This window comes from Ambystoma mexicanum, chromosome 3q (genome assembly GCF_040938575.1).
Source record: "Ambystoma mexicanum isolate Mex_15411 chromosome 3q, UKY_AmexF1_1, whole genome shotgun sequence".
Taxonomy (NCBI): Eukaryota; Metazoa; Chordata; class Amphibia; order Caudata; family Ambystomatidae; genus Ambystoma; species Ambystoma mexicanum.
In genome coordinates, this window is record NC_090926.1 from 905,594,894 (window position 1) to 905,619,563 (window position 24,670).

The following is a 24,670-nucleotide window of genomic DNA, read 5'->3' on the forward strand; positions in this document are numbered from 1 at the left end:
AAAATGGGTGTGTGCCTGGGCCTAGCTAAGCCTGCCCCTCTCACTTATTATTGGCCAGTTCCTCCTCTCTCCCTTGATTGGGGGAAAGAAATGGAGTGTCAGAGTGATGCTGTAGGTTTTATGGTCAGAGGAACCTCCCCTTGTCAAATTGCACACAAATCTATTTCTGATCCAAATACATATTTATCTATATACCATTTTTCTAATATTATAGGTCCAGTTAACATATTTTCTGCAACACCAAACCATCCGATCCCTGTCTTTGTACGATGTTGTGTCCACTTATGACAGAATTCGCCCCTTTTCATCCAGATAACGACCTCTAAACCTTTCCAGATTTTACCCAAATGTGCACCAGGGATATGGTTTTCAGATGATAAAGTGTCAGATTTTTAACATGCATGCATTTGGAGTAACAACCTTTTTTTCCGCTACTATCCCCAAGAACATACCACAGGGTCCTAACACCTCTTAAAATGTGCACAGAAAAATCGCAAGAATGATGATATTTATATAATTTTGACAAGTCCGCACTGTGAATTATCCATCTTTTTAAAATCATGCACTGGCCTCAAAGGGGTGTGGTTTTCCAAAGCACATGGTGGAATTTCTGGTTTATACACTTCCCCAAAGCTCAGCTTGCTCTCACAGGCACTGCCCCTCCCAGTTTCTCCCAAGAGGAAGCCATTTTACGACCCCCCCACCCCAATATAACATTTGCCTGAGCCAGAGACAGTGCTTTGTTTAGTTTCCTGTAGTCCCCAGGTGCTCCTCCCCTAATCCAGTCAGAGAGGTGGCATCTCCTTTTGGCAGGGGCAGCAGCATGCAGCCAGGCCTGGGAAGAGTTGTTGAGCCAGTGCAACTCCGGTCGGGGGTAGTTGTCAGGCAGAATTCAGCTAAATGTCACTTTAGTTCCCAGTTTTCTACATTCACATCCAACTTACAATTTTTGCACATGCAGCTAGAATGCTGATTCTAAGTTCAAAACTATGACATTTAAACAATTGCAACCTATGTGACACTCACAAGCAGGTCACTCATTTATTCTAAACATTTCGATTTTAGTGGCTTTAAACCCAAATTCACTTAAGCTGCTGACATCCCCAGCTATTTTTTTTTATACATTAAATAATTACTTCCTTCAAGTCATTTCAGAAATAGTTTTACATTGTATCCACCTCTTAGCAAGTCTTTCCTTGGCCTGGTTTGGGTTCATTTGTTAAGTTTTACACAAAAGTCTGGTGGTTTTAAAACGCTGGCTTTCTGATAGTGGTGAGCACCAGTATTGCATCCATTTTTGACATTAAGAAAATTAATTCCCCACAGTTCTGGGTTGCTTTTGGCAATCGGCATTGCCATTCCCAATGGTTTCAGGCTACTGTTTGTGTAGCCCAATGGTGATTTTAGGCAGTGCCCTCCTGTGCTCACAACGTAGGAAAAAATGGGTGGCAACCTACTCTTCATGTTTTCCCTGTGCACTCTCTGGGGAGTTCTGACCATTATGCTGTTTTCAATGCCAGTAATGCACAGTTTTATGGTAGGGCTTGGATGCATGGGTAAAAACATCCCACATGAACACATTTGTAACCTGGCTTCATGCCTCCTCCGCTGGGATTTAAAGAGCCCGGAAGGCCCAGTGGAGGTCAAGCCAACCCGAAGACAGGTCTCCTGCTATTGCACCATGTGCCATGGACATATCTCTGCCAGGTAGCATCCACATGTAGAGACTCATGCCCAAGGGATTCGCGCCAGAATGAAAGCCACACCTCCATCTGCCATTGGCATCACTTCAAGTAACACACAAAGGAACAAACTCATGCCAACACTCAGACTCGGGTTTCATGGAAGGCCTGGAGCCTGACCACCATGTACTAGCTACACAGCTCTCCTATGCCACTCTAAGGGTGGGAGAAATGGCAACGCCACTGCCGCCTAGTAACCTTTGTGAACCCAGTCCGACCCGAAATACGGGTGCCTTGGCCACAGGGACCCCCTGCAGTGCAAAGAGGCTAACACAAGAGCCCTTTCTAGAACCATTTTAGCAACGTGACCAGAAAACCCCATTTTAATTTGCCTGTGGATTTAACAATGGTAACTTTTGGGACTATGGTCCAAGAACTATTTGTTTCTCATTGGATCTCACAGTTGTCTACATCTTAGCTAAAAAGTTTAACTTGTTCATACTATATATCTGTTTAACTTTATATAAGACTTCCCTGAACACCCACTTCGGAGCACTTTAGAGAGAAACACTGGAGACTAACCCACATTCTTCCTGAGGGAGGTCTCTCTAACCGTCCCTATGCACCCTGTCGAAGTGCCACCAGTAGAGGAATGTCACACTTTATGGCTTCTGCCTAGTAAGCCTACCCCTAACAGTGCAACTGCATTCTCTTGAGGTCATCTTTAAGTCTTGCTCGCAGAAGCTTCAGCCCTCTGCCACAGATCTTGTAGAGGTGCTCTGAGGCCAGGAAGCTGCCCTGTGAGGGAGAGCGAGTGCATCCGGGTGAAAGCTTTGTTTTCGAAGTGGCCATATTTTAGGAGCAAGTGGAGCTGTGAACAGATTTGTGAATGTTGTTTTTAAACATGTGTTTCTTTTGTCTCGCTGCTACTTAGTACATTGATGTGCTTTTCACTTTTCTGACGCATTAGATTGATAGTTTTCCTTTTGTTGTTCTTTTGAAAACTTTTTTTCGCGTAACGGTGCAAGACTGATTTGCATTTGGTGGGTCTCTTTCTGTAATGGCACAGAGAAAGTATAAAGGATGGAATGATACCCGGTGCTATTGAAGCACTGACTTAAATGTATTCTCAGAGCTAGTCCAACGTGCACGATGGTCCTTTGGAAGTTTCCACCGAACACCACTATAAGTGCACACATCTCATAAGTGACCCCAAAACCCACCAGCAGCGACCAATGAGACCCTAAGCTTTCAATTCAGCCACACCTGGGTTTCTAACCCTAGCAGAAGGTGACAAACGCCTTTGCGTCCCGCCCCAAAAGCAAGGCTTTTCCTGTTGCACTGTGAGGAATTCGACCATCCACAGGGTGGGTGTGCGCTTGCCTGGCTTTTTTGAAATTTTATATGAAATTGAATGATGGTAGATCCACCTCTGGAAAATAAATATTTGGGGATAATTGCACATATTTTCCTATGCACACTGCACGACATACACATAGACCTGTGTACTCCCCAGGCGAGAGACTGGGATATGTACCATACGTCCGTCACCTACAATAATCCTGTGATGCATATCCAATGCTCGTGGCATAATGTGTTGCGAATAAAGCCCCCCACATTTCTTTCTGCCTTTGTTACAGAAGAACCGATGTGATGTTTGCCTGTGGCATGATGAGAGTGAGAACCGAGTATTCAGGAAACATGGGAGCATTGGCAGGAGCTACACAACAGGTTGCACAGACCAACACTGCCTCTGCAAAGCTGCACCACTGGGTAGAAGAGGTGTGCACTGTGGTTACTGTAGGAGCGTGCTGGAGGTGCCCTGGAGGTCGCTGCCTGGTATGGATGGATGGATGGGTGGAGGGCTCACCGTCACTGTGACTGCATTAGCACCATAGATCCGTGCTCCTCTCGTGTTAAGTGTTCACTGCATACAATCCTTCTTCATTCATCCCACAGTTCCTGGTATTTCTGGGTGAAATCCTGTAAAACTCCAGGAAAAGCCTGCGATGGTACTGTAGAAAGTGGAACGTGACAAGCATTGCCAAAGCCAAATATGTTGGCGTTTTGCGTAGCAATGGGATCAGCTTTTTCCAGAATGGCACTAATTGGCCTTAGGATTGCAAAAACCAGAAACGGTGTTAGTTTCTGGGCATGTGAAAGGAGCATTATATACCTATATATCACATAAACACAATTTGTCAATGCTTGTTTTTAAAGGACTTCAGGACAAAGGACAGATATAAATCAAGTGGCTCAAAGCACAACTGGGGAAGACAATATTATTAAACCAGGAGGACATTTATAGGGCAATCAAGACATTCACCCTCAGCAGACATCTTAGAAGTAACACTGGTGGGGCAAAGTTCCATGTTACTGATTGATAGCGCTAGATCAAAAAGATTCCAGTAGCGTATGTTTTGGATGGGATCAGGCAGGTACTAGGTGGGAATAGTCATAGGCAGTAGTATGGCCACGGGCAGTCAGTGGAGGGAAGTAACACCCAGAAGATGTGTCCCTCCTAACATGTCATCACCCTCCTAGCTGTAATCGGTCAATAGTTTTGCTTGTGAGTGGTGCATAAACACCACCTGATAGCGAAAAAATTAAAAGAGGCTGGGCTCCCCAGCCCCCACTGAATCTTTCAATACATTTTGATCCTGCCTTGTGTTTAGAGGCTGGATCTTGAATGGTGACATTTTCAAAGCATTTTGAGCATTTGTTTGTTTCGGAACTGGTTTTTACCCATTGAAACTGAATACATTTTGATTCTGCCTTGCAGCGAAAGAAACCTGGATGGGCTGACGAAAACGCTGCCAAATAAAAGGATTTTGTACTGTGACTGAAGAAGTGCTTAATTTCCTTCCGTTTTCTTTTCCCTTGTTTTATACAGTGATGATATATGTGATTTAATACATACTGCTATTTTAATTTTGCGAAAAGTTCAGTTCTTTGACTAAAAAACAATAAATAAAGAAAGAAAATTCCCAAGGTGTCCCCTGGGTCTTCTACGCCCCGCCTGTGAAAATGCAATCAGGTTGCTAAGCCAGGAAGTTATTTTAGATTGAATTGCTTACTGTGCAGCCTCTTTGCTGCAGCCCATCTGAAACGGGGGTCGGGGGGTGCAAAGCTGGCAGGTGGTGCTAGTACAGAGCATAGGTGGGAGAGCGATAATCACTTGCAAATTCATCTGGCCACTCAGTATAGCTCAGGACATGCCCTTCTCCAATCCTTTACAAGTTATTATTATTGATTATTTAGCGCTTCCTGCCAGACTACTCCAGCTTCTTACCACTTGATCAGGGATTTAACCTATATTGCATGATTTCATCCTACACACAAGAAGAGTGCATTACCTTTGAGCTATCTATCCTCCCTGCACAACAGCTATCCCGCATAGGTATGAAACGTGGAAGGACACACGCAAAAAAATATTAGTCACACATGCAAGTTGCGGTTTGTGAACATGTTACGATAAGCAGTGGGACATGTACTTAACAATTGCAATATTGTCATGCTTGCTCTTACCACGTGGACACACTCAACCAATCTTATGAAATGTGAACAGGCTCTCTTCAGTCAGAGGTAAGCACCCTTCCGAAACAGAACCCTGGAATGTATAGGTTTTTTTGATTGTACAAGGAGTCTGGCAATAAATAAAAGGAGACTAAAATCTAGGAGTTTGATTATAAGGAGTCCGCTAGCATTTGTAATGTTGAAATCACTTTAATGTAAGTGCTTAAATGCAGACAGATGCAAACTATTCACTCCCATTTTTTTGTTACTGTTTTGGCAACCAAATGTGCTGTTTGGTACACGCAGAATGTTCCTTTGAAGACAAGATGACACACTGTGAGAGGAAATGCCATTCTAACTCCCAGCTAAATGGAACAATCCACTGACATCATAAAAGTAGAATCTTCTGTGGTCATGGTAACAGTTGGGCCTGTACTTCACTCCAGACATTGACGATTTCTGAGAGCTCTGTTGTCTGTCAAGTACTAAATTGCAAACAATGGCAGTGGAGTGGACTCTGACTTTTCCAGTTAATGGGATCGATAGAGCGTCCCGAAGCCTAAATAACGTATGTCTTTGCAATATTATTGACCATCTGCTTTTTCTGTGATGAGCTTGTGGTTATTGGACACCATCTGATGCCTGAGCAGCAGATGTAGCCTAAACCGTTCTTCCTATGCATTTTTGTCATCAGAGGACGTTTTGCGGTTTGCCCCGGTTACTATGAAATTCTCTCTGCTGTGGCAACTTCTCATTTTATTTCTGGACCTATTCTTGATTATGGTAGATGGTCGGCAAAGGAAGAGACTTTTTCCCCCGACCTTCGGCACCTACCCATGTCCCATTCATGGCGATGGGGAGGACACATTCGATTATTTACTTGAGGTGCTCAACATGGTCCTTAGAAAATGTATCCAAAGTTGTAGGAGCGTTTATTGGCGTCCCACCCTCTTGTACCCTTGGTGTTAATGTGATTTAGTTTTATCAGGTGCACACAGCCCAAGGGCATGGGATTGCAGCACCAGAGAACAGATGCTTATTAAATTGGGTACAAATCCAGTAGTTAACCATCACAGCGATTCAACATAATCTTGAGGAAACGGAAAGGTTTTACATTTTTTCGAATTAGAAAGTAGGATGAAAAGATTCTTTCTTTGGCCTGTGTACTCCTGCCTCACTCACGTAAGTACCCACTGTTACCAATCGAGCAGATATAGAATTCACATCTTCTTCTCTTATGCCTCTCATTGGGCAATGGCTTATTTCCCCAAAGCGTCACCCAGCCCTTACTTGCAAGGTCTGACCTTGATGTGCTAGCTCGAAAGCATTCCTGAAAGTTGGCGATCAAAACCCTAAGGTAGCCTTCCAAAATATGCTAATGCTCCAGATGATGTAATACAGATGTTTTACAGGACCAACCATCCTTTTCAGGGCTCCCCTCTATGGAGCACCCTCCATCAGTCAGATGCTTTAAGGCCATTAAACCGTAGTAGATGTGATCAAGCACTAATAGTTTTGATTTGTGTAGAGAGGGGATGGGGGTGGCAGTCAAAGTGAATTGCTAGTGGTTTCACAGTGTGCATTTATCACTGGGGTATGAGGAGCAAAAAACTTCAGACTTCAGAGCTGTAAGTGAAGCATGGTTTGATATTTGCCATTTAACAATACAATTTTTCTTTTATGTAGTGCTTCATGTGGGATTCTTACCGCTTCTCGGCACAGTAATATTAGATGTTATTACCCAATTCCTATACAAACTCAGAAATGACAAGCTGGTCTATTTAAGAGAAAGACTGATAACATTTGTAACATACTGTAAAAGCACCCAACCTCTTAAAAACCCATATCCTGGCAGTAGCAAGCTCCTCCCATGCCCCTGATAACTGCTAGCCTCTAGCCTGTCGTTGACAGTAATGAGTCTTAGCCCGTTTCTTTTTCCCTTAATCCACCCTCCACTTCCTAGTGGTGGCTTTTGCCTTTTCTTGTTAGTACTAGAAATGTGTCTTGCTGCCTTAAATGAGCGCAATGGCCCCTCGAGTTCTATTTGTTAAAGGACGTGGTATGTGATGTTTAATTTTTGGACGTGCTATATGATGTTTAATTGTTAATAGTGTGCAAAACTGTAATAGACCTGATCAAAATAGGAAAAAGCAATGCTAGTAACTACTGTGTTGTGCTGTTCCGAGGTGAAAATATTCAATGTGGTTATCACTACCACTGTGCGTATTACGTATTTCACGTTTTATATGGTGCCCAGCTTCTGCGTTTACTATATTCTGCTCTGCCCAATTGGAAAACAAACATAAGATGAATACAAACCTGAAGAATTGCCACCATGATAGGGACGCTTTGAAAAAAGGTATTTCTGTAGATACGATAGCTATGTTCTGCATTGTTGTATGTAGTCATTATCAGACGCTCTTACTTTACTGTTTAGGATTAAGAGCCACACTCTTCACCCATTCATCCAAGCCATCACAAAAAACACCCACCGTCAACTACATATGCAAACAAAAATCTGCCAACATTTTACAATTTGGACAGAATGTTGAATTCACTCGAGAAAGGGCCTTGAGATGTCAGACGGTTGCAATGCTCTGTATGTAGAGATGCCTACACAATCTTTTTTTAATTTTTTTTTATAAACGGTGGCAAGACTGTTTCTAGGCCTAAAAAGATGGATCATGTCTTGACAGGGCTAATATTCCTCCCTTGGGATTCGATTGCTGCCAGAATGCAATGCAAGGTGTTATGTCCGAATCTTTGAGCCTTCTGGAACAAGGGAAAAAAACATATCTGGCCAATGAAATCCTAATTATGTCTCTTGAAACCTCATCTCTGCAAACAGTGGATGCCCACGGATAACAACAACAAAAATGGTGGCCAAAGATTTAGGCTTTTGGGAATACACTGGGAATCATATCCCCGAAAGTATGCATCTCACAGAGAAACACCTGCACATCTGGAAGGCACTAAAAACCCACTTGATCCACAGGACCTTTCTATGGTGACGTGCTTGGGTGTGTGAACTGTAGGAGGTCTGTGGATGTGATCGAGCGTGTGTGTGTGTGTGTGAATCTGGGAGTGGGTAGTATGTGAATGTCAAATGTGCGGGCAGCGGGTTCGTTCTTGGTTAGAGAGGACCAAGACAGGAGCGTCCGGGTTTGCCGCACATCTTCCATAGTGAATAAATGCACACATTGTACCAACTTTAAGATCCTAACTTATCTTTACCAAGATGAGGACCTATAAGCCTTCCTATTCCAGTGGCCGTAGTGGAAGAAAGAGGCGCTGCAAGGGGCGCCAATACTACCCTTCTAAAAACGCTTACCCCTCACACCAGCCTCTTAAGAATGAAACTTCGTGTGCTACCTTAATAACCTCATCAGGCCACTCCTATGAAAAAAGGCTGGGGGCGCCACTGGTGGAAGATGAACCAGTGAGGCCACTGCATGCAACTTCTTTGCGCCCTTCTGAGTGAGTCCAAGAAGACACTGTGCCCAGTTACTTTGCTCAGCCAGCCCCAATGAGTACATTGCAAGCCTGTCAAAGGCTATTGCAGAAGGTTCCTTGTGGGCGATGGACTATGCTGCATGCTGCTGTAAAAAGTAGATTGGGCGGTGCTAAATGGCGAAAGCGCATTGACAGCTCTTGCACCTGGATCTGTTAGTGCTCAGTGACGCACATCCTCATTATCAGCTGCAATCCACCTAATGCCACGAAAGCAAGCTATTGGAGCCTTATCTAAGACAGCATGGCCTATTACCTGCTACTGCCGTATCCGAGTGTAAGTAGATACATAACAACTGCAAATCGTCTGCCTTCTAGTCTGCCACGGATCAGCTTATAGTAAGTGGATATGGCCTATGCACATAGTGTGCTGACCCCTGTGTCCTTCCTACAGTCACCTGGAAAATGCTGTGGAAAAAATGAATTCTGAAAATTACCTTGCAGCAGTTAAAGGGTGAGGGTAGATGCCAGGCAGGAAGTTCGCAATTCTATACCATGTCCTGGGTAGTGATGGGCAGGATGTATTTGAGAATCTTCCTGCTGTGTATGCTCTGAAAGATGGCAACAACTTTGATGCACACTCAGAATCTGTCAAGAGAATGGAAACATGTTATGATAAACACCTGTTACGCTGGAGGATCGTTGAAGAGTACGGTGAACTAAACCACTGCAGGATACTAGCAACCACCTGTGAATTTGTTGTATTTACAAAGCAAATGATCCCCAAGTAGGATATTGTGTATTGTCGAAACAAGTGAAGGCATGACTACTCGCTGCACACCGTCACTAGACAGGCCATCAACGTTACTAAGGGCATCGATTGTTCTACTAGATACATCTAAGTACTAGAATGTAGGACAGAGAAGTGTTATGCGTTGATCAGGTACACATAGAAGCAGAGGGAATTTGAAAGACCAAAAGAAAAGAAGCTAGGATCATACCAACCCAAATCAAGGTCCAACCAAGAATGTGTCTGCTGTAAGTCCAGAAGCCACAATTCCAACTGTTGCTCCTGTCCATGTATACCATGTATAGTCGAGGAGTTCAAAAACTACAAGAGTGAAGGGTATCACTTCTCTCCACTCTATGCTTTAGCTCCTGGTGCCCTGATCTCTTCTTACGGCTTCTCCTATCAACTCTTCACTGTCAACACTCAAATCTTCTTCTCCTTTATTTATTTATTTATTTAGGCATTTATGAAGTGCACTTAGCCCGGGGGCATCTATGCGCTAGTTACTTTAGCGTGGTGGTTACAGTAATTCCATATGTCTTAGATTACAGTCAGTGCACGTTGCATTAGGTTAAATCAAATTAAAGGTTAATTTGCGTTTTTGTTACATGATTCAGTAGGTTACCTAATGCAAGCTGCCTAGGAACAAAGACAGAGCATGAGATTTAACTACTAGTTACCTTGGCAGAAGAGCCACGTTTTGAGTCCTTTGCGGAAGGAGCATAGGGATGGATCTGATCTCAGTGCTAAAGACATGGAGTTCCATTGTTTGGCCGCAATCAACTGGGAAGCTGCAGCCTCTGGCTTTTTGGCGTCTGAAGCAAGGGTTGTCGAGGCGGAAGGAGTAAGCAGATCGGATGGTAATGCAGTTGTCCGGGGTCAAGAAAGATCTGCTGGGAGTGATGGTGTAGGCCGCTGCCGAGGCGATAGCATTGACTTGCCTTGCCAAGGTTAGTGACGAATCAAGATAAACTCCTAAGGCTTTCACCTCCTTGGCTGTGGTGATGGTGTTGCCATCACTGATAAATGTTTTGTAGTCGTCAAAGGGGTTATTTAGACAAGCTTGATTGCCGATGAGGAGTAGTTCTGTTTTTCGTCATTAAGGCAGAGCTAGTTTTTCCCCATGCAAGCTTGAATGGTTAGGTACATTTTATTCAGGGTATTGGAGTCTGTATTATGGTTTCCGGTGATGGGTATTGGTATTTGGGTATCATTCGCATAGTTAGTGTAGATGATTCCCAGTTTATCTAGGAGGTCGAACAGTGTCTTGGTGAAGACATTGTATAGTGTTGGAGGGACGCATGATCCTTGGGGGACTCCACAGGTGAATGGGGCTGGTGGAAGTGCAGCGATGGTTGAGAATACTCTCATGGTGTGGTTAGATAAGGATTCAATCCACTTTATGGTGTTGGCCGAGAAGTGGGCAGCAGTGGCAAGGTGTTTGCACAGTATATTGTGGTTTACCAAATCAAATGCTGCTGAGAGATCGAAAAGGAGGAGTATAGCCATATTGCCCTTGTCTTTAATCTCATCCATTTGGATTTTTAGGTCCAAAAGGGTAGTTTCTGTTCCATGCCCCGAGCAGAGGCCCGATTGTCGGAGGCTGAGGAGGTTATGTGTTTCTTGGTGTTTTTGTATTTGCACAGAATCTTACTCTATCCAGTGTTTTGCGAAGTAAGGGTACCATGGTGATAGGGTGATAGTTCGTGGGGACGTTAGGGTCTAGTGTTGGATTTTTGAAGGTGGGAATACCCATGCCTCTTTGAGATTTTCAGGTACGTTGCTGGAGGAGAATGAGTTGTTAATTAGGGTTGTAATGAAAGGGGCAAGCTCTTTGGCACAGTCTTTTATGAGAGAGGCTGGGCAGATGTCACCTTGACATTTGGACGGTTTGAGGCCATTGATGATTTTGGTTGTTTCTGTAATGGTTACAGGCGTGAATTCGAATCTGGGCATATGATTGGCCAGTGTGGGTTGCCTGTCGTGGGTCTGGACAGATGAAGCTAGTTTAGATTTTTTGGTGTTGATTTTTTGGTGTACAGATATTTTACCAAGGAGGGCCTTCTGAATGTTAGAACACCAAGGTGCATCTTTGTTACAGTGGTCTGGAAGGGGGGCAGGGGATTCTAGTTCCCGTAGAATCGAGAAGAGTTCTCTAGTCCCTGAGTTTGCTTGCATGATTCTTTCATTGTAGGAGTTACCTTTTGATTGGAGGATGGCTTGTTTACTGCACTGCAAGTGCTGTCTGCTGTCCTGCTACTCTGCTCAACCTTATACTTGCTGCCGTATTGAACGTGCTCAACTTCAACTAATCAAGTATTTACTTACTGGTACATGGACTTGACCACTAAAAGGACCTGTGTGTTACATTCATACTACAATTTAAGCTTGTAATAAGCATCAATACTTTATTTTGTCTTGTAGCCCAAGCCACGGCCACTTCATTCCTACGCGACTATAACAACGGGCACGCGCGCGCAACAGGGAGAGCACCGCGAGTGCTGTCTGCTGACCGCAGCGCCGTTCACCGTGTTCAAATTGTTCTGATTCCTATTTTTTCACTTCCTTACTGTCACCTCACATCCAGCCAGTATTTCTACGATATGCTCCCTAACGAGCCATGTACTTTATCAATGATCACTGAAGGCTGGCACCTTAGCATGCATGTGTCCCAATATACAGAATAAAGTACACACCCCACTAGGGAATGAGACCAGGAGAGTAATTGCAAGGAAACCAAAATGTATACAAGTAAATAAATGCAAGCAAAGAACTCTGCTGCCCGAGAGCAGTCTGCTGACAAATACATGGGCAGCACATTATAAGGGCACCAAGTGTCATAGATGAGGTCATACATAGGAGACAATCTAACAAACATGATTGGCCCGTGTTTTTATGGGGGGCATGGGTTAGGAGTCTTCCATCAGGTGCCTTATCAGAAGGGGCTTTCTCTGATTTGTGGTATCTGGGGCCTCACGATTTCAAACAGATTGGAGATAAATGTTAGTGTTGCCAGAATATATGACCACTCTAGATTAGGTATATGGTGGGTGATTTGAAAGTGGTCCGGGGGAAGGGTCTGGTGACCAGATGCATTCAAAAGGAATAGGGGGCATGGGTTCAGTGGACCGGGCCTTGGCAGGGAGGGGATGAGTCGGTCAGCAGAGATGCAGGGGGCGCTGAGGCTGGAGCAGGCCTTGGTCTCACGTTCTAGGATGAGCATAGTTTGTCAGTGTTTGATACTTGTCAATTGCAACAATGAATGGCTGCGTTTCCGTGAGAACAAGAGACGCGCTGAACTGACGCTTGGCAGTTTGGTTCCCAATGGAATTAATGAAGAGATTAACTATCACAGTTTTTTATGATTTCTTAATTTCTTTGCTTCTATGTATATGTTACTAGCTGTCAGTACTATATGCTGTTGTATATCCCGTGTGAGGCATTAATATGGACCTAAGGCCACCCTGCTGTATTTCCTGTACATTTGTCTAGGACCCAAGGTGACGTCTGGCGACGACACCATTTTTCAGTAGGAGTGGGTAATATCTTTATGAATAATTGAAGTGCCATAAATTTAATTGCAAGATCCCTCCTAGCGCTCTGACCCATTGTCCCATGTCTCTGCTTGCGCCCCAGTTGCCGTCCCTTGTCGACACCCCCGAGTTGGGGCGCAAGCATATAAATGTGTGAGATTATCATTACCATGTGTTTGCATTGTTAGTTTACTTCTGCATTGTTAGCTTTCTTCTGTATTTCCTGAACTTGACTCCTGGTGCCGTCCAGCATTTTGTGTGTAAACATGACTCTTTTCTGATTTTTGTTATATTGCTTACATCGGAGTATTTCTTCTATTTCTAGTATTTCTAACTTGTTGTTTTTTACTTTTTTACATTCCATAATTCCACATTAATACACATTAAGGCAGTTAATTGGTTTTAATATCTGAGATCGAGCTCAGCGACTCGTATGCAGCCTTATACTTATCACCGCGGGCCCCTCCGGGTTGCGGTCACGTGGTATATAGAAAGAAGCGTTGCCTCGGCAACGCTCCGATGCGTAGACCGCAGTTACACGCCAGCGAGCAACGAGGAGTACTCCTATTCCTCGCTGCTCTCACGGTAAGCAAACTATACGCTGCCACTTTGTTTCCACGCACAGATCTCACCCGTTTGTTATTCTGAATGCTTGTTTTACATTGCAGCCTATCTACTGAAGGCTGTACGAAAGCGCTGATTTATATCAGGCAGCTTCTGTTCACCACATTGTTCCCGTGGACCACGCCACTTCCCATGCATGTAATCTACCATTGTCAGGTAAAATGCACACCACATTTTTTGTTATCTTTAAACTCATAGCGAACAGATCCTTATTGTTTTCTTTTCCTTTTCTATTTCTATCCATCACCCAATCTCGACTACTTCTGCTACTACAATGGATTGGTATGTCCCTTATATTGTGATATTGATGTGACTGTGCACTATGATGTACTATTTTCTGTATTTTCTTTATGTTATAAATTTGCACACGTTATTTACAGACTTGCCCTGATGAAGGAAATGTAATTTCGAAATGCATTGGCAATTTTTGGTCTGATGTAAAATGCAAGTGGCGTTTTCTTCCTCGCTAAGAAAGTACTTGTGACTTCTCATATTATGAGACTCATTTTTCTTTGAGGAAACTGTTTGTTGATAAAAGGATTTTGGAAAAACAACTGAACTTCAATGGTTGTTATTATAGTTTTTTTGAACATAAAAACATTTCATGCCTTGGATTCAATCAATTTTTTGGAAAGTTTAAACTACTTATATACCCTGATTGGGTTTTTTAGAGAGCGGCTGAATGTGCAAACAACCCATGCAGTCGTTCATGCGATTGATACAGCTACAATTCCTCCTCTTTACTCTCAAGTAGTAAGCGGCTCCTTTGAAAAGAGCAGTGGAGAATCCCAGCAGATTATCTATACTGGCACTCACTCTGCTGACTTACTTCCATCGAACCACTCTACACAAAATTCTTGTACTCAGACTCATCCGCATTCTCTCCCTTGTTAACGCACCACTGATCACTTTTCCAGCCTTTCCACGTTCCCTCAACTTTTCTCATCTAAGGATGCGCGCCCTTAAACACCTCTCATTCTTTCTCGGAATCGTCACTGGTTGCATCTTTTTCTAAACCGACTCCACGCCCCTCTCTTGTCTTTCCACCTCCTGCTACCTTTGCTGGCAAAACCCACCCCATGTCCCACCAAGTCCATTGGTGAATTCCCCAAATGTTACCTACCGAACCCAAAGTTGTACTTGGTCCTCAAGGAGTTTGGCTAGTTGTGCACTGCGAATGTTCTATAACCTACGCCCAACCTCTCCCTACCCCTCTGTCTTCCCTGCATATGCCCTTTGGCACTCTAAGTGCATGGCCAGCTGGCTGCTGTGTCGTCATATGTTGTTGGCACTGTTGTCGAGACAGCACCTGGTGGTAACTTGTGTAAGAGTCATAGGACTTTTGTTATCACTTGTTCCTAGTGAAGAAGCACAAGCACTATATAGGTGGAATTCAGTACAAAAAGTAGTATTATGCTTGCATTTGATATTGTTCTAGGAAATGTGCCTTTTCATACTAGTCTTTAAGTCATTGTATATTTTTCGCTGACTCTCCTTGTTCTGTTCCCAAAGGATCATAGCATTTTTGTGTTCTGGCACATTAATTGACAAAGTTGTTCATGAAGGTTGCCACTTTCTTTCAATTCAGCTAATCTCTTAGTTCGTGCTACATTTTACAAATGCCATGCTAATTAATAGTCATATACTTGGTGTGATGTTATGCTCAAATACGGTTTTGGCAGTTCATGGCTCTCGGCTAAGTCGTCTAAAACCAACCATTAAAAAACACATTTGTGAAATTAACTAGACCGTCTCGTTATCTTTAAAGATGGGAAAAGTTGAAGCTGATCTAACAAGATCGAAATCTGTTCGTGAGAAGCAAGCCAAAGAATTTTCACTGCAGCTGGAGGAGATCAAGGAACGATATGAGCAACAGGTCAGTCTGCCACTTTTCTGTGGGATTCCTTTGCCTGACTGTGTCCATATTGTATTTTCTTTTCTTTCTGGTTTTGTAAGAGTTGGTATTGTGATAAAATCGCAACGTTTAGGCTTGAAAGTTTTTCATTAGTGTTTTGTCATACAGAAAGTAGTCTATGCTCCACGCCTCAGCCGCCAAGTAGTCATCAAGTGGCAACCAGGCAAACCATGTATTTTCTTAGAGATATGAGTATTGTTACCACACAACAAAGGGATGAACAAGGGAGTTAGAAAGTTGATCCTTAAGAGACAAAGACATGAGAAGTAAATGATGTATGTTCATTCTACACCAGTGAACCTTTGCTCTGGGATTGAGTTCCAAAGATTCTGAGCAGCACTGGAAATGTTGCATTTGTACTGTATTTGTCTAGAGGGAACGTTTGTCGATGTTGCGTCTCAAGGCCTGGAAAATGTGGTTGTGGTTTTAGAGGTTAAATAACCAGACCGCTAAGTTATACATTGTATGGCAAGTCCCTTTTGCATTAATAAAAAGGAGTCCAAAGAGCCAAAAATGCCATCCACAAGATATGAGAAACCAAAGATATATGATAACTGCAAGGATAGGCAAATATCAAAAAGCCATTCAAATTCTACTAGAGTGAGTTCATGGTTATATCGTGGTTACAGAAAGCAAAAAGCAACCATTTGTTTTAAATTTATTCAACAGTGATTGGCTGGCATAAGTTGCAGTATACATGATTCCATACATTACACACGTTCATTGGCCTATTCTAAGCATGTGTTTAATAGAGTGCCTGGTGTTTAGCTCATACTCAGTAAAGTCACGTCCTTTCCCATACTCTGAGATTGGATGGTGGTTGTTGAAACCTGTAACGGTCCGACTCGATCCCCTATTGGCTGTTTCAGAAGTAGTAGATGTGGAGTGAGTGAGTGAGTGAGTGAGTGAGCACAGCGCTCTTGACCAATCATTATTTTGAGATGTGACAGTGTGACACAAAAATATAATATTTAAGTTCTGTCATAAGTGACCTAAGTGGTTTGGCACCAGAATACTGTTCTCACCATTAAGAACTGTGTATTATCAGTTGTAACCTGCTTGGTGGAAAGGCTACGTGCATGTCCTTCCTGATTCTCATGAGTTCACATTGTAAGAATTCTGCAAAACAGAGGCCGGTCTGGGAAACTCTTTACCAGCACGAACACAGCCCATTGACTTGTTCTTGAGTGGGTGGCCCCTGGGAGAGTCTCAACCAAGTCTTTACCTCACTGTTCTTTTCACAGAGAAGAAATGTCCCCACATATCAGTCTTTGTCCTGCCCAGTTCTGGTAGAGAGATTCCCAGACCCCCCCTTGTTTTGCATAAATTAACTTTGGGTCTCACCCCGAGTTACAAGGGGGATCCAGACGTGGGTCCCTTGCTCACTGTTCTTAGAGAGGCAACAGTTTCACCTCACTGAAGATGCCCAACAAGGCTGAAACAAGTGTATGGGTTTGCTGTTGGTACTCTTGTTCAGAGGAGAATTGTCTAGTGTTTCGGTGCTGGACTGCCCCTGGGCAGGACAAAGACTGATATGCAGGGAAATTTCCTCTCTGTGAAAGGGACAGTGAGCTAAAGATTTGTTAGTCTCTCCCAGGGGTTATTCACCCAAGAACAAGTCATTGGGCTGTGTTCGTGCTGGCAGAGAGATTCCCAGACAACCCCTTGTTTTGTAAGAATTCTGACCTTATGTGCTGGGACCTTGCTGCTGTCAAATTTTGCTCATTCATAATGACACAGAATGTGTTCACGCGGTGTATATTGCCACAAAGTGTCTCTATTTTGCTAGTGCATTCAGGCAGTGTGATTTAAATGTGAACTACTGAGCTGACCTCTGATTCCTGGTTAATGCTATAGTATGACTAATAGTGCTTGTGTGTATTGGCTCACAAGTTGGCATTATCATTGTGGCATGCATGTGATGTAAGCTATGTGTAAATGTCTGTTGTTTACTACTCCTTAATTAGGACTGAGCCATGGATAATGATTTCTTTGAATAACTGTTTGTTCGTCTAAGAGAGCTCTGTGAATGTAATGTATCCTACTCAGGGCAGTCATGTGCCATGTTTGTTCTAGCTCTGTGATCATTTTACTCTGTGTCTTACTGTTCAGCTTCTGCCAACCCGTGAACTTTATTGAGCTACGTTTGGTTGTTCTGTCTAAGAACACAAGTTGTTATATTTCTCTGGGACATGGCTATGGGAAAACAGCAAACCTGATGTAGTCTGTCCTTATACTCTGGGATTTGGTATAATTTTATGTTGCTTTCTATGACCTCACTACCGCAAAACAAAACCTGGGGAAAGTGTTTGCCCCCCCCCCTTGCTTTAATCAAACATCGCGTGGCATCTGGCCTGTGGCTGTGTAAATGTTGCAACTTGGGAATGTGTGCTTTTCAGCGAGGGTCTGGCTCCAGCTCTCTGCGATGGGGAGAGTGTTATACTTCATGAACAGCTAACTAAATCTCAAAGCCTACATGTAGTGTATTCAGCTAATGTAAAATAATGGTGATCATGCACTCATCAGTATAAACACTTCTTCTATATTTCTTTAATTGATGTTAAAGGTAGCTTGGTGTGGGTAAAGGTACATGACTGTTAGTCTACAAGGGGTGTAGTATGACCTGACTGAAGCATGGCTACTCTACTGCTCTGTTGGCCTAAGCAGGACGCCTTTTGCTAAATCGGACTGCTTGCTTTGTCGCATCATACTTTCCCCGCAGTGACTTCTTCAGCTTATATTTTTGCGCAGGTTTGGGAGGTTGCATACATGAGCACATATTCTCATACTCCCCTAAAACATTTAGGAGACACTTAAAGTGCTGTGCAGCCTGGCTGACTGTATTGTTAAAGGATTTAGAGTAATCATCTTTTAGTTCAATTAAAAATCACTAAATGTCCAAGGCCTAAATAGAAACCGGGTTTTGTAGCAAATGTTTTAGTCTATTGCTGTAAAGGGGCTAGGTCATGGCACGATCTATGCAATTTTTACTCGGAGATATAAAATTGCTCTTTCTTTTCTTGTACTAGACTTATGTTCCAGTAGAGCCTACAAGTATTTATTGGTTGCTGCATGTACAGGTTTGCAAGGCTGCTTATACAACAATGGACTTTTTAGGTCACTAAGGCGACACCAGCCAGGGGCACTTGGTGCGCCACAGTGGGCCTGCACACGGAAAATGTGTCATCATTGCAAGGCAGAGAATACCAGAATATCTTCTCTAGAGTTGGCATTAATATTCTTGCACAGCACCTGAAAGGCTGCTGTAACTAGGTGTTTTACTTCCCTTTTAAGATATGGCAGTTTCCGACAAATATACTATAGCAGGAACATTTGTCGAGAAATGGGATTGTCATTTGATGTTGAAAAATTATGTTTTGTTCCCAGACACAGTTTAAAGTATGTATTTCAAGTAAATAATCTCAAAATGCACATGTGGGAAATCCAGTCGTATACATAAAACTTGGAACAATGGCCTTTGATTGTATTCAGGTTGTGTTTAGCGTAGTTACGTTCTAATGGGTTTAGCATTAATCCCAAGAGCAGTGAAATAACTATTGTATAAAAGAAATCCCCTTGAATTCATGGAGCTTTTGTGGCGAGGTCTCTTGCTGTTGACTGTGTGATGTATCGTGATGACCCATGACCTTCTGTGATGCACGCAGCAGAGGAGTTGCACAGAGATCCCCCCAGCCTCCCCAGTATATCACCATCCTCAGTTTTTCTCCATACACCCTAAAGATTCGGAGTCTGCAATGGCCAGAGCCCTTGAGAAATCCCAAGACCTAAAGTATCTTAAGTACATCCACCTAGGGGAAAGGAGAGGGTGATAACAAAGAATCTGGGAGTCTAAATTCAGACAGGAAATACAACACCAAACTCATGTATCTTAAGGACCCTTCTGCGCCAGACACACTGTTGACAAAAATTAAGTAGACCACCTCCTCCCCGCAATCAAAAGGCATTGTTGCTCATTTTGAGTCATAATTCTTACTGAGAGGCCGGAAGAAGTGCCAGCCACAATTGACAGCAAATGTGCACTGGTTTTACGAATCAGATGGCAATGCAACTCTGCTGTATTGTTTGCCTGTGGGACCACTACTGTGGGTCCATGTGAGCTGAGGAAGGAAACATTGACATCCTGGTTTGAGCTGGGACGATGTTAGCCTGCAGTGCTGACACCTGCGAAAGTCAGCACAGCAGAGGAGAGTGAACGGCCACCTACCACACTGAACCAGCAACATGAGACTCTGCAAAGCAGCCCCCAACATGAATGTTAACAGAGTTAAACAAAAATGGCCCCACAAGATTGGGCATAGTCCTCAGACCCATGCTGTAGCACCATGGGGGTATCGTAGCTCTTCGCCCAGTTGTCAACCACAGAGTGTTCTTCCAACAAAACCCTTACTGACGTCAGTTTCACAAATTGGATATCAGTGGATCAACCTACTAGAAATGTCACAGATGGCACAGAAACCACTCTGAATCTTAGAGACAGTTCTAGGGTTTTTAAACTGTGAGACCTGGGGTTGACCCGCTCGTCTCTTATGAACCACCTCCCTAACCCAGGCGTCTGAACTCCAGCTTAGTGCTACTGAATGTTGACCCCCCCTGCTATGTACACACTATCTTATAGTACGGATGGGGCCCCGAGTGCTGGTTATCTAAATTTCCTCAGGGACTTCCTAACCGTCCCTACTCTCCCCAAGGCTTAGTGCTCTAATCGACTGGATTCAGCCTACTTCACTCTTCTCTCGTACTCTTGCTACTTTACCCTCCACTTTTCTTCTCCCACCAATCTTCTGTCTCTCCAATGTTTCACTCCTCCTAGTTCTTGCCTCCACCCTTTAATGTCACTTCTCCTGCTCCACTACTACTCCTTTCCAGCTACTACTTCCTTCCTCCACACCCCTCTCCTCCACCTATGCTCTCCTCCCACCATTGCACTCCTCCTCCTCCCACCACAACTCTCCTCCTCCCCCCAGTACTCTCCTCCTCCCCCCAGTACTCTCCTCCTCACACCACTACTCTCCTCCTCACACCACTACTCTCCTCCTCCTACAACTACTCCCCTCACTGCTCAGACACCCTACTTTAACCCGGTACCAATCGCTTCACATTCACTCCTTACGTTAACCACTATGCTCACTTGTGACACAGATATGCACAGTCACACCTCAGAACTGCTATCAATCTTAAGCCAATATCTCACCTGCTGCACTACCTTTCTGCACAATACACTGCTCCCTCCATCTTCCTGCTGGTTTCTTGGTCATCCTCCTCCACCACCACCTCTGACCACCCAGAAAACCCACACTTTCTGTTTCCTGTTCTCTGCTTAAATCTCTCTCCTTCATTGGGGATTGGCCACTTTGGGGCGTGTATGTGCAAATGGAATTTTGGAAAGTGGGGCTAAGCGCAGTCCACTCACTGTGCACGGATCTGCGGTGTACCGCTGATGGCGACGTAGGCAATGCTGTTCCCAGTTTGTGTTTTCCCGCTCTCTGTGCGATGGAAATCATCAGTACGTATTTTGGGGGAGGATGGGTTTGGTCCCAGTGGATTTTCTGCTCTTGTGCAGCCTCGCTGACCCCTTCCAGCCGGTTTTTTTGCGTAGGTTTCAGCAGAGCTGTGTAGTTCGGTGGCCATATAAAGGAAGGGGCCAAGGGTTCAAGGGAGGTATGGAGTTGTGGTGATTAGTATAGTGCGAAGAGGATAGGGGAAGCAGCAGGGGTGTGTTGTGTCCTCGATGCTGCCCACTGGCTCTGAAACGGACATCCTTGTATCCTTCCAGGCTCGGGCTGGCATCTACTGCGTTCTCTGGAACGCATGTGTTTCCCAGGAGCTTGATCGGTCTCAGTTGAACGACCCTTTTGACTCTCTTTAGTGTCTCGTCTCCATCTCCTAGGCTGTTGTGCTGCAGCCAAATCCACCTGCTGTTAGAGGTGGTGGAAGGTTCTACGGCCCAATGCTATTTTAACGTTATTGCTGGTCACTGCGTCACAGTGCATACTAAAACACTCGTAGTAACATCCACTTTAAAGATTTGGTAGCGTGCAACAGTCCTCTAGTTAAGGGGAGTCTTGTGAAGTAGTTGTGTACAGGACGTTCAATCAACATTTTAAATATTGGACAGCACCCAATGAAGCTTGTGTCGGTCTCCGAAATCAGTTGCCTCGTCGTGGGGATTTGTTCATGCTCATCTGGGCTTCTATGGGCTACATGGCTGGGGTGTTGGTGGTCGAAGTGATGGTGTTCATCCCCCTCCTTTCACCCCCACAAACACCCTTATTACAGGCCTTTTTATTTTTAATGTCGTTTTCTGTTATTGCTTTAGTAACAGAAAGCCATATTGGGTCAAAGCTTAGTCTACAAACGGTGTGTAGAGAAAAACTGAAACGCTTGGACTGGCAGTGAAACGTGCATAGTGCAGTACTGTGCAATGTGATTGTGTCATATGGGGATGTGTTAATGGTCATCTTCGCTTCTCTGGGTTGCATAGTAACACTATTGGTTCTGAATAGGTGAGAGAGCAGTGGCCTCCGGTGCAAGTAGACAAAGCACTTGGCTCACCTCCCTCTACAACTTTGGGAATTGTTTTTCTCTTTAACGTATGCTGGTGCTTGGTTTGACGTCTTCAAACATTTAAAATAGTAACCAGAAACCATACAGAAAAAGCAGTTCTTTACCACCCTGCGGTATGCAGTCAATTCGTATGTATGATTGGAACTGCAATAGACCTCAGGATGACAGGGGGCTGGATGGAATAGTTTTATACAATAACGCGCCCTGCACATTGCAAACAGAGCCTCTCCTTTCCACTTCACATCCGTTGCCGATTTTATTTTCTATCAAATACTAATAATAAGTGTGTTTTTTGCAAAAGGTGTGTGTGTGATCGTCCTTGGCCTATTTTTTGGCTTTTTTATTTTGTTTTTATTGTGTTGTTTTTGTAACATGATATGAGGTTAAAGCTTAAACCACAAACAGTACAAACAAACGGATATGCTTAGATTGTTAAGGGATCTCCCATGGATCTCTTATGGCACGCTGTGTGGTGTAGGATGCCCACTGTTATGGAGATCATCTAGAGATGTTAACATATTGAAGTGCGCCCAATACCGCTTCTGGCAGGTCGTTCGCACCTTTGCACTTGGGTTTTTTTCTGCCCAGGATCAAGCTAGACTCAAATAAAGGTGCTAAGCATTGATGGTTAAACTTAAGACGGTACTCAATTAAACTGCAGACTTTAACACGCCTCCTTAACCTCTTTTCTTCCCGCTATCCCTTATTAAAAGAACAATCCCTTATTAAAAGAACACTGTTTTCAAGACGAGTGTACAATTATACTTTGTGCATTGCAACTTCTGACCCCCTTCACCACTGACAAACACAACCCCATCAACCGCTTCTTTGCAGACGAGTTGGACTAGAAAAAGTAACACTTTGACTGCTCCGAACACACCACAGACATACCGCCCATACTCGCCCAGAGCATATGCAGATGGACCAAATACAGTACATTTATGCCAGGAGACCTGGCTAACACTCCTGGACCCCCCAACCCACTAACGCCAAAAACATTCTCCCATCCTACATTGTGATGGTCATCAAAGGTGCAGCACTTCCGATTGTCATCTGACATCCCTCACACAAAGCACCTTCCCAGATGCACTGAACATGGAACATATCCTCCCCCTGTCGAAGAAACCACTATCGCCCCATCACACACCTGTCTGTCCTTGGCAAAGTGATTGAAAAAAATCAACGCCAACTAGTTGACCAAAGGATCATGCAACACAGCCTCCTAAAGGACTACAAATACAGTTTACATCAGTGATGCAGCACATAGACCACCACCATCTAAGTTATCTGTGACGCTTTAAACATGGTGGCCAAAGTCAAGATCCTCACCACGCACATGAACTTCGATGGAACAGTCCTGCGATGGTTCACCTCATACCTTTCCAAAAGAGACCCACTTGTCAAAATGTGACCAGACAGATTTAGATCCCATCACCGCTCTGTATCCTGAAGAGTTCGACAAGGCTCCATTCTACACGCTCCCATTTTAAATCTCTGCATCGAACCATGGGGGAGCTCTTTGCCTGCACCACCATCATCAACATACACCAATATGCAGAACAGACATAGCTTTACCTAAAGATCAGTCGCATCAGTGACATCCATTGACTCAAGCACTGTCTGTCCATCATCTAAACCTGAATGCCAAGTGCCTACCTGAAGCTCAGCTCTACAGATACTCAATTCATTATTCTAGGGAACCTCACCAAGAATGCCCCAAATCCAGAATTGGCTCAGTGACATGCATCTCCATAGATTCCTGCTTCAGCTCTCACACAGTGCAACATCCGTCGGCTTTACTACTGACTTTGTCCTTTCCTTGAAAATACATTGTCGGGAACTGTTTTAAGGAAATTATCCACAGGAGCTGATGCTAACCAAAGAGACCCCATGATTGACCAGTTTGGAATAATTTCCTATTTAAATACTTTTTACGCTCCCAACATCCTCAGGAGAAAGAGAATGGGGACAACATAACAAATTCAGATGCTCCTCTATCTGCAGAATAAATAAAATAAGAGATCAACTTTTAAATGCATTCTCTATTTCTAAGTCTTCTTTACCTGCGAGCTGCTGAGTGGTTGCTTGTCAATTACTATTTAGCTTCTTCCTTAAACTTGGTTAAAAAGTATTTCTATTTAGTAAGAGCTCAAGAATTCAAAGGTTTTTCTTCAAATATGTAACTTCATTCTGTCACGGCCTTGACTTCAAGGTTTGTCTTGGAATGTGATTCGTTTTTTTTTCTTTATATTCTGCTGGAAATTTCACTAATCCTTTTATTATAACTGCCTGACTAACCTAACCCTGTCTCTTCAGCTACATCTATAAACACCTATTATTTATAAATAGAATGCTTAGTTTGCTTCTTTGCTCATTATGCATGCTTTAGTCTTCCTTAGTCTTGTCAAAAAGAGTAGCGCGGCTGGGACACTACTCTCCTAGACTGCAGCATCTCCTATTGAAAGTTTGCACAGGTCCTTTGTTTTCGTCTCCTGTCATAGCGACGCATGCGTACACTATCGGCTGAATGTGCTACTTCTCTCGTTGGCGGCATAGTATTTTATGGCTCTGCATG

General features: G+C 43.7%; 1 protein-coding gene across 2 annotated transcripts in view; it reads left to right on the forward strand.

Annotated features, from left to right (window-relative positions):
* Nucleotides 1-24,670, forward strand: part of CEP112 (centrosomal protein 112) — a 3,147,769-nt gene that overhangs the window by 1,685,645 nt on the left and 1,437,454 nt on the right. For both annotated transcript variants that reach the window (XR_011305153.1, XM_069655053.1), the window contains exon 19: nt 15,364-15,471. Coding sequence is in view for 1 of the 2 variants with exons in the window: in XM_069655053.1 (XP_069511154.1) it covers nt 15,364-15,471 (108 nt within the window). In the remaining variant the exon portion in view is untranslated. The remainder of the gene's footprint in view (nt 1-15,363; nt 15,472-24,670) is intronic.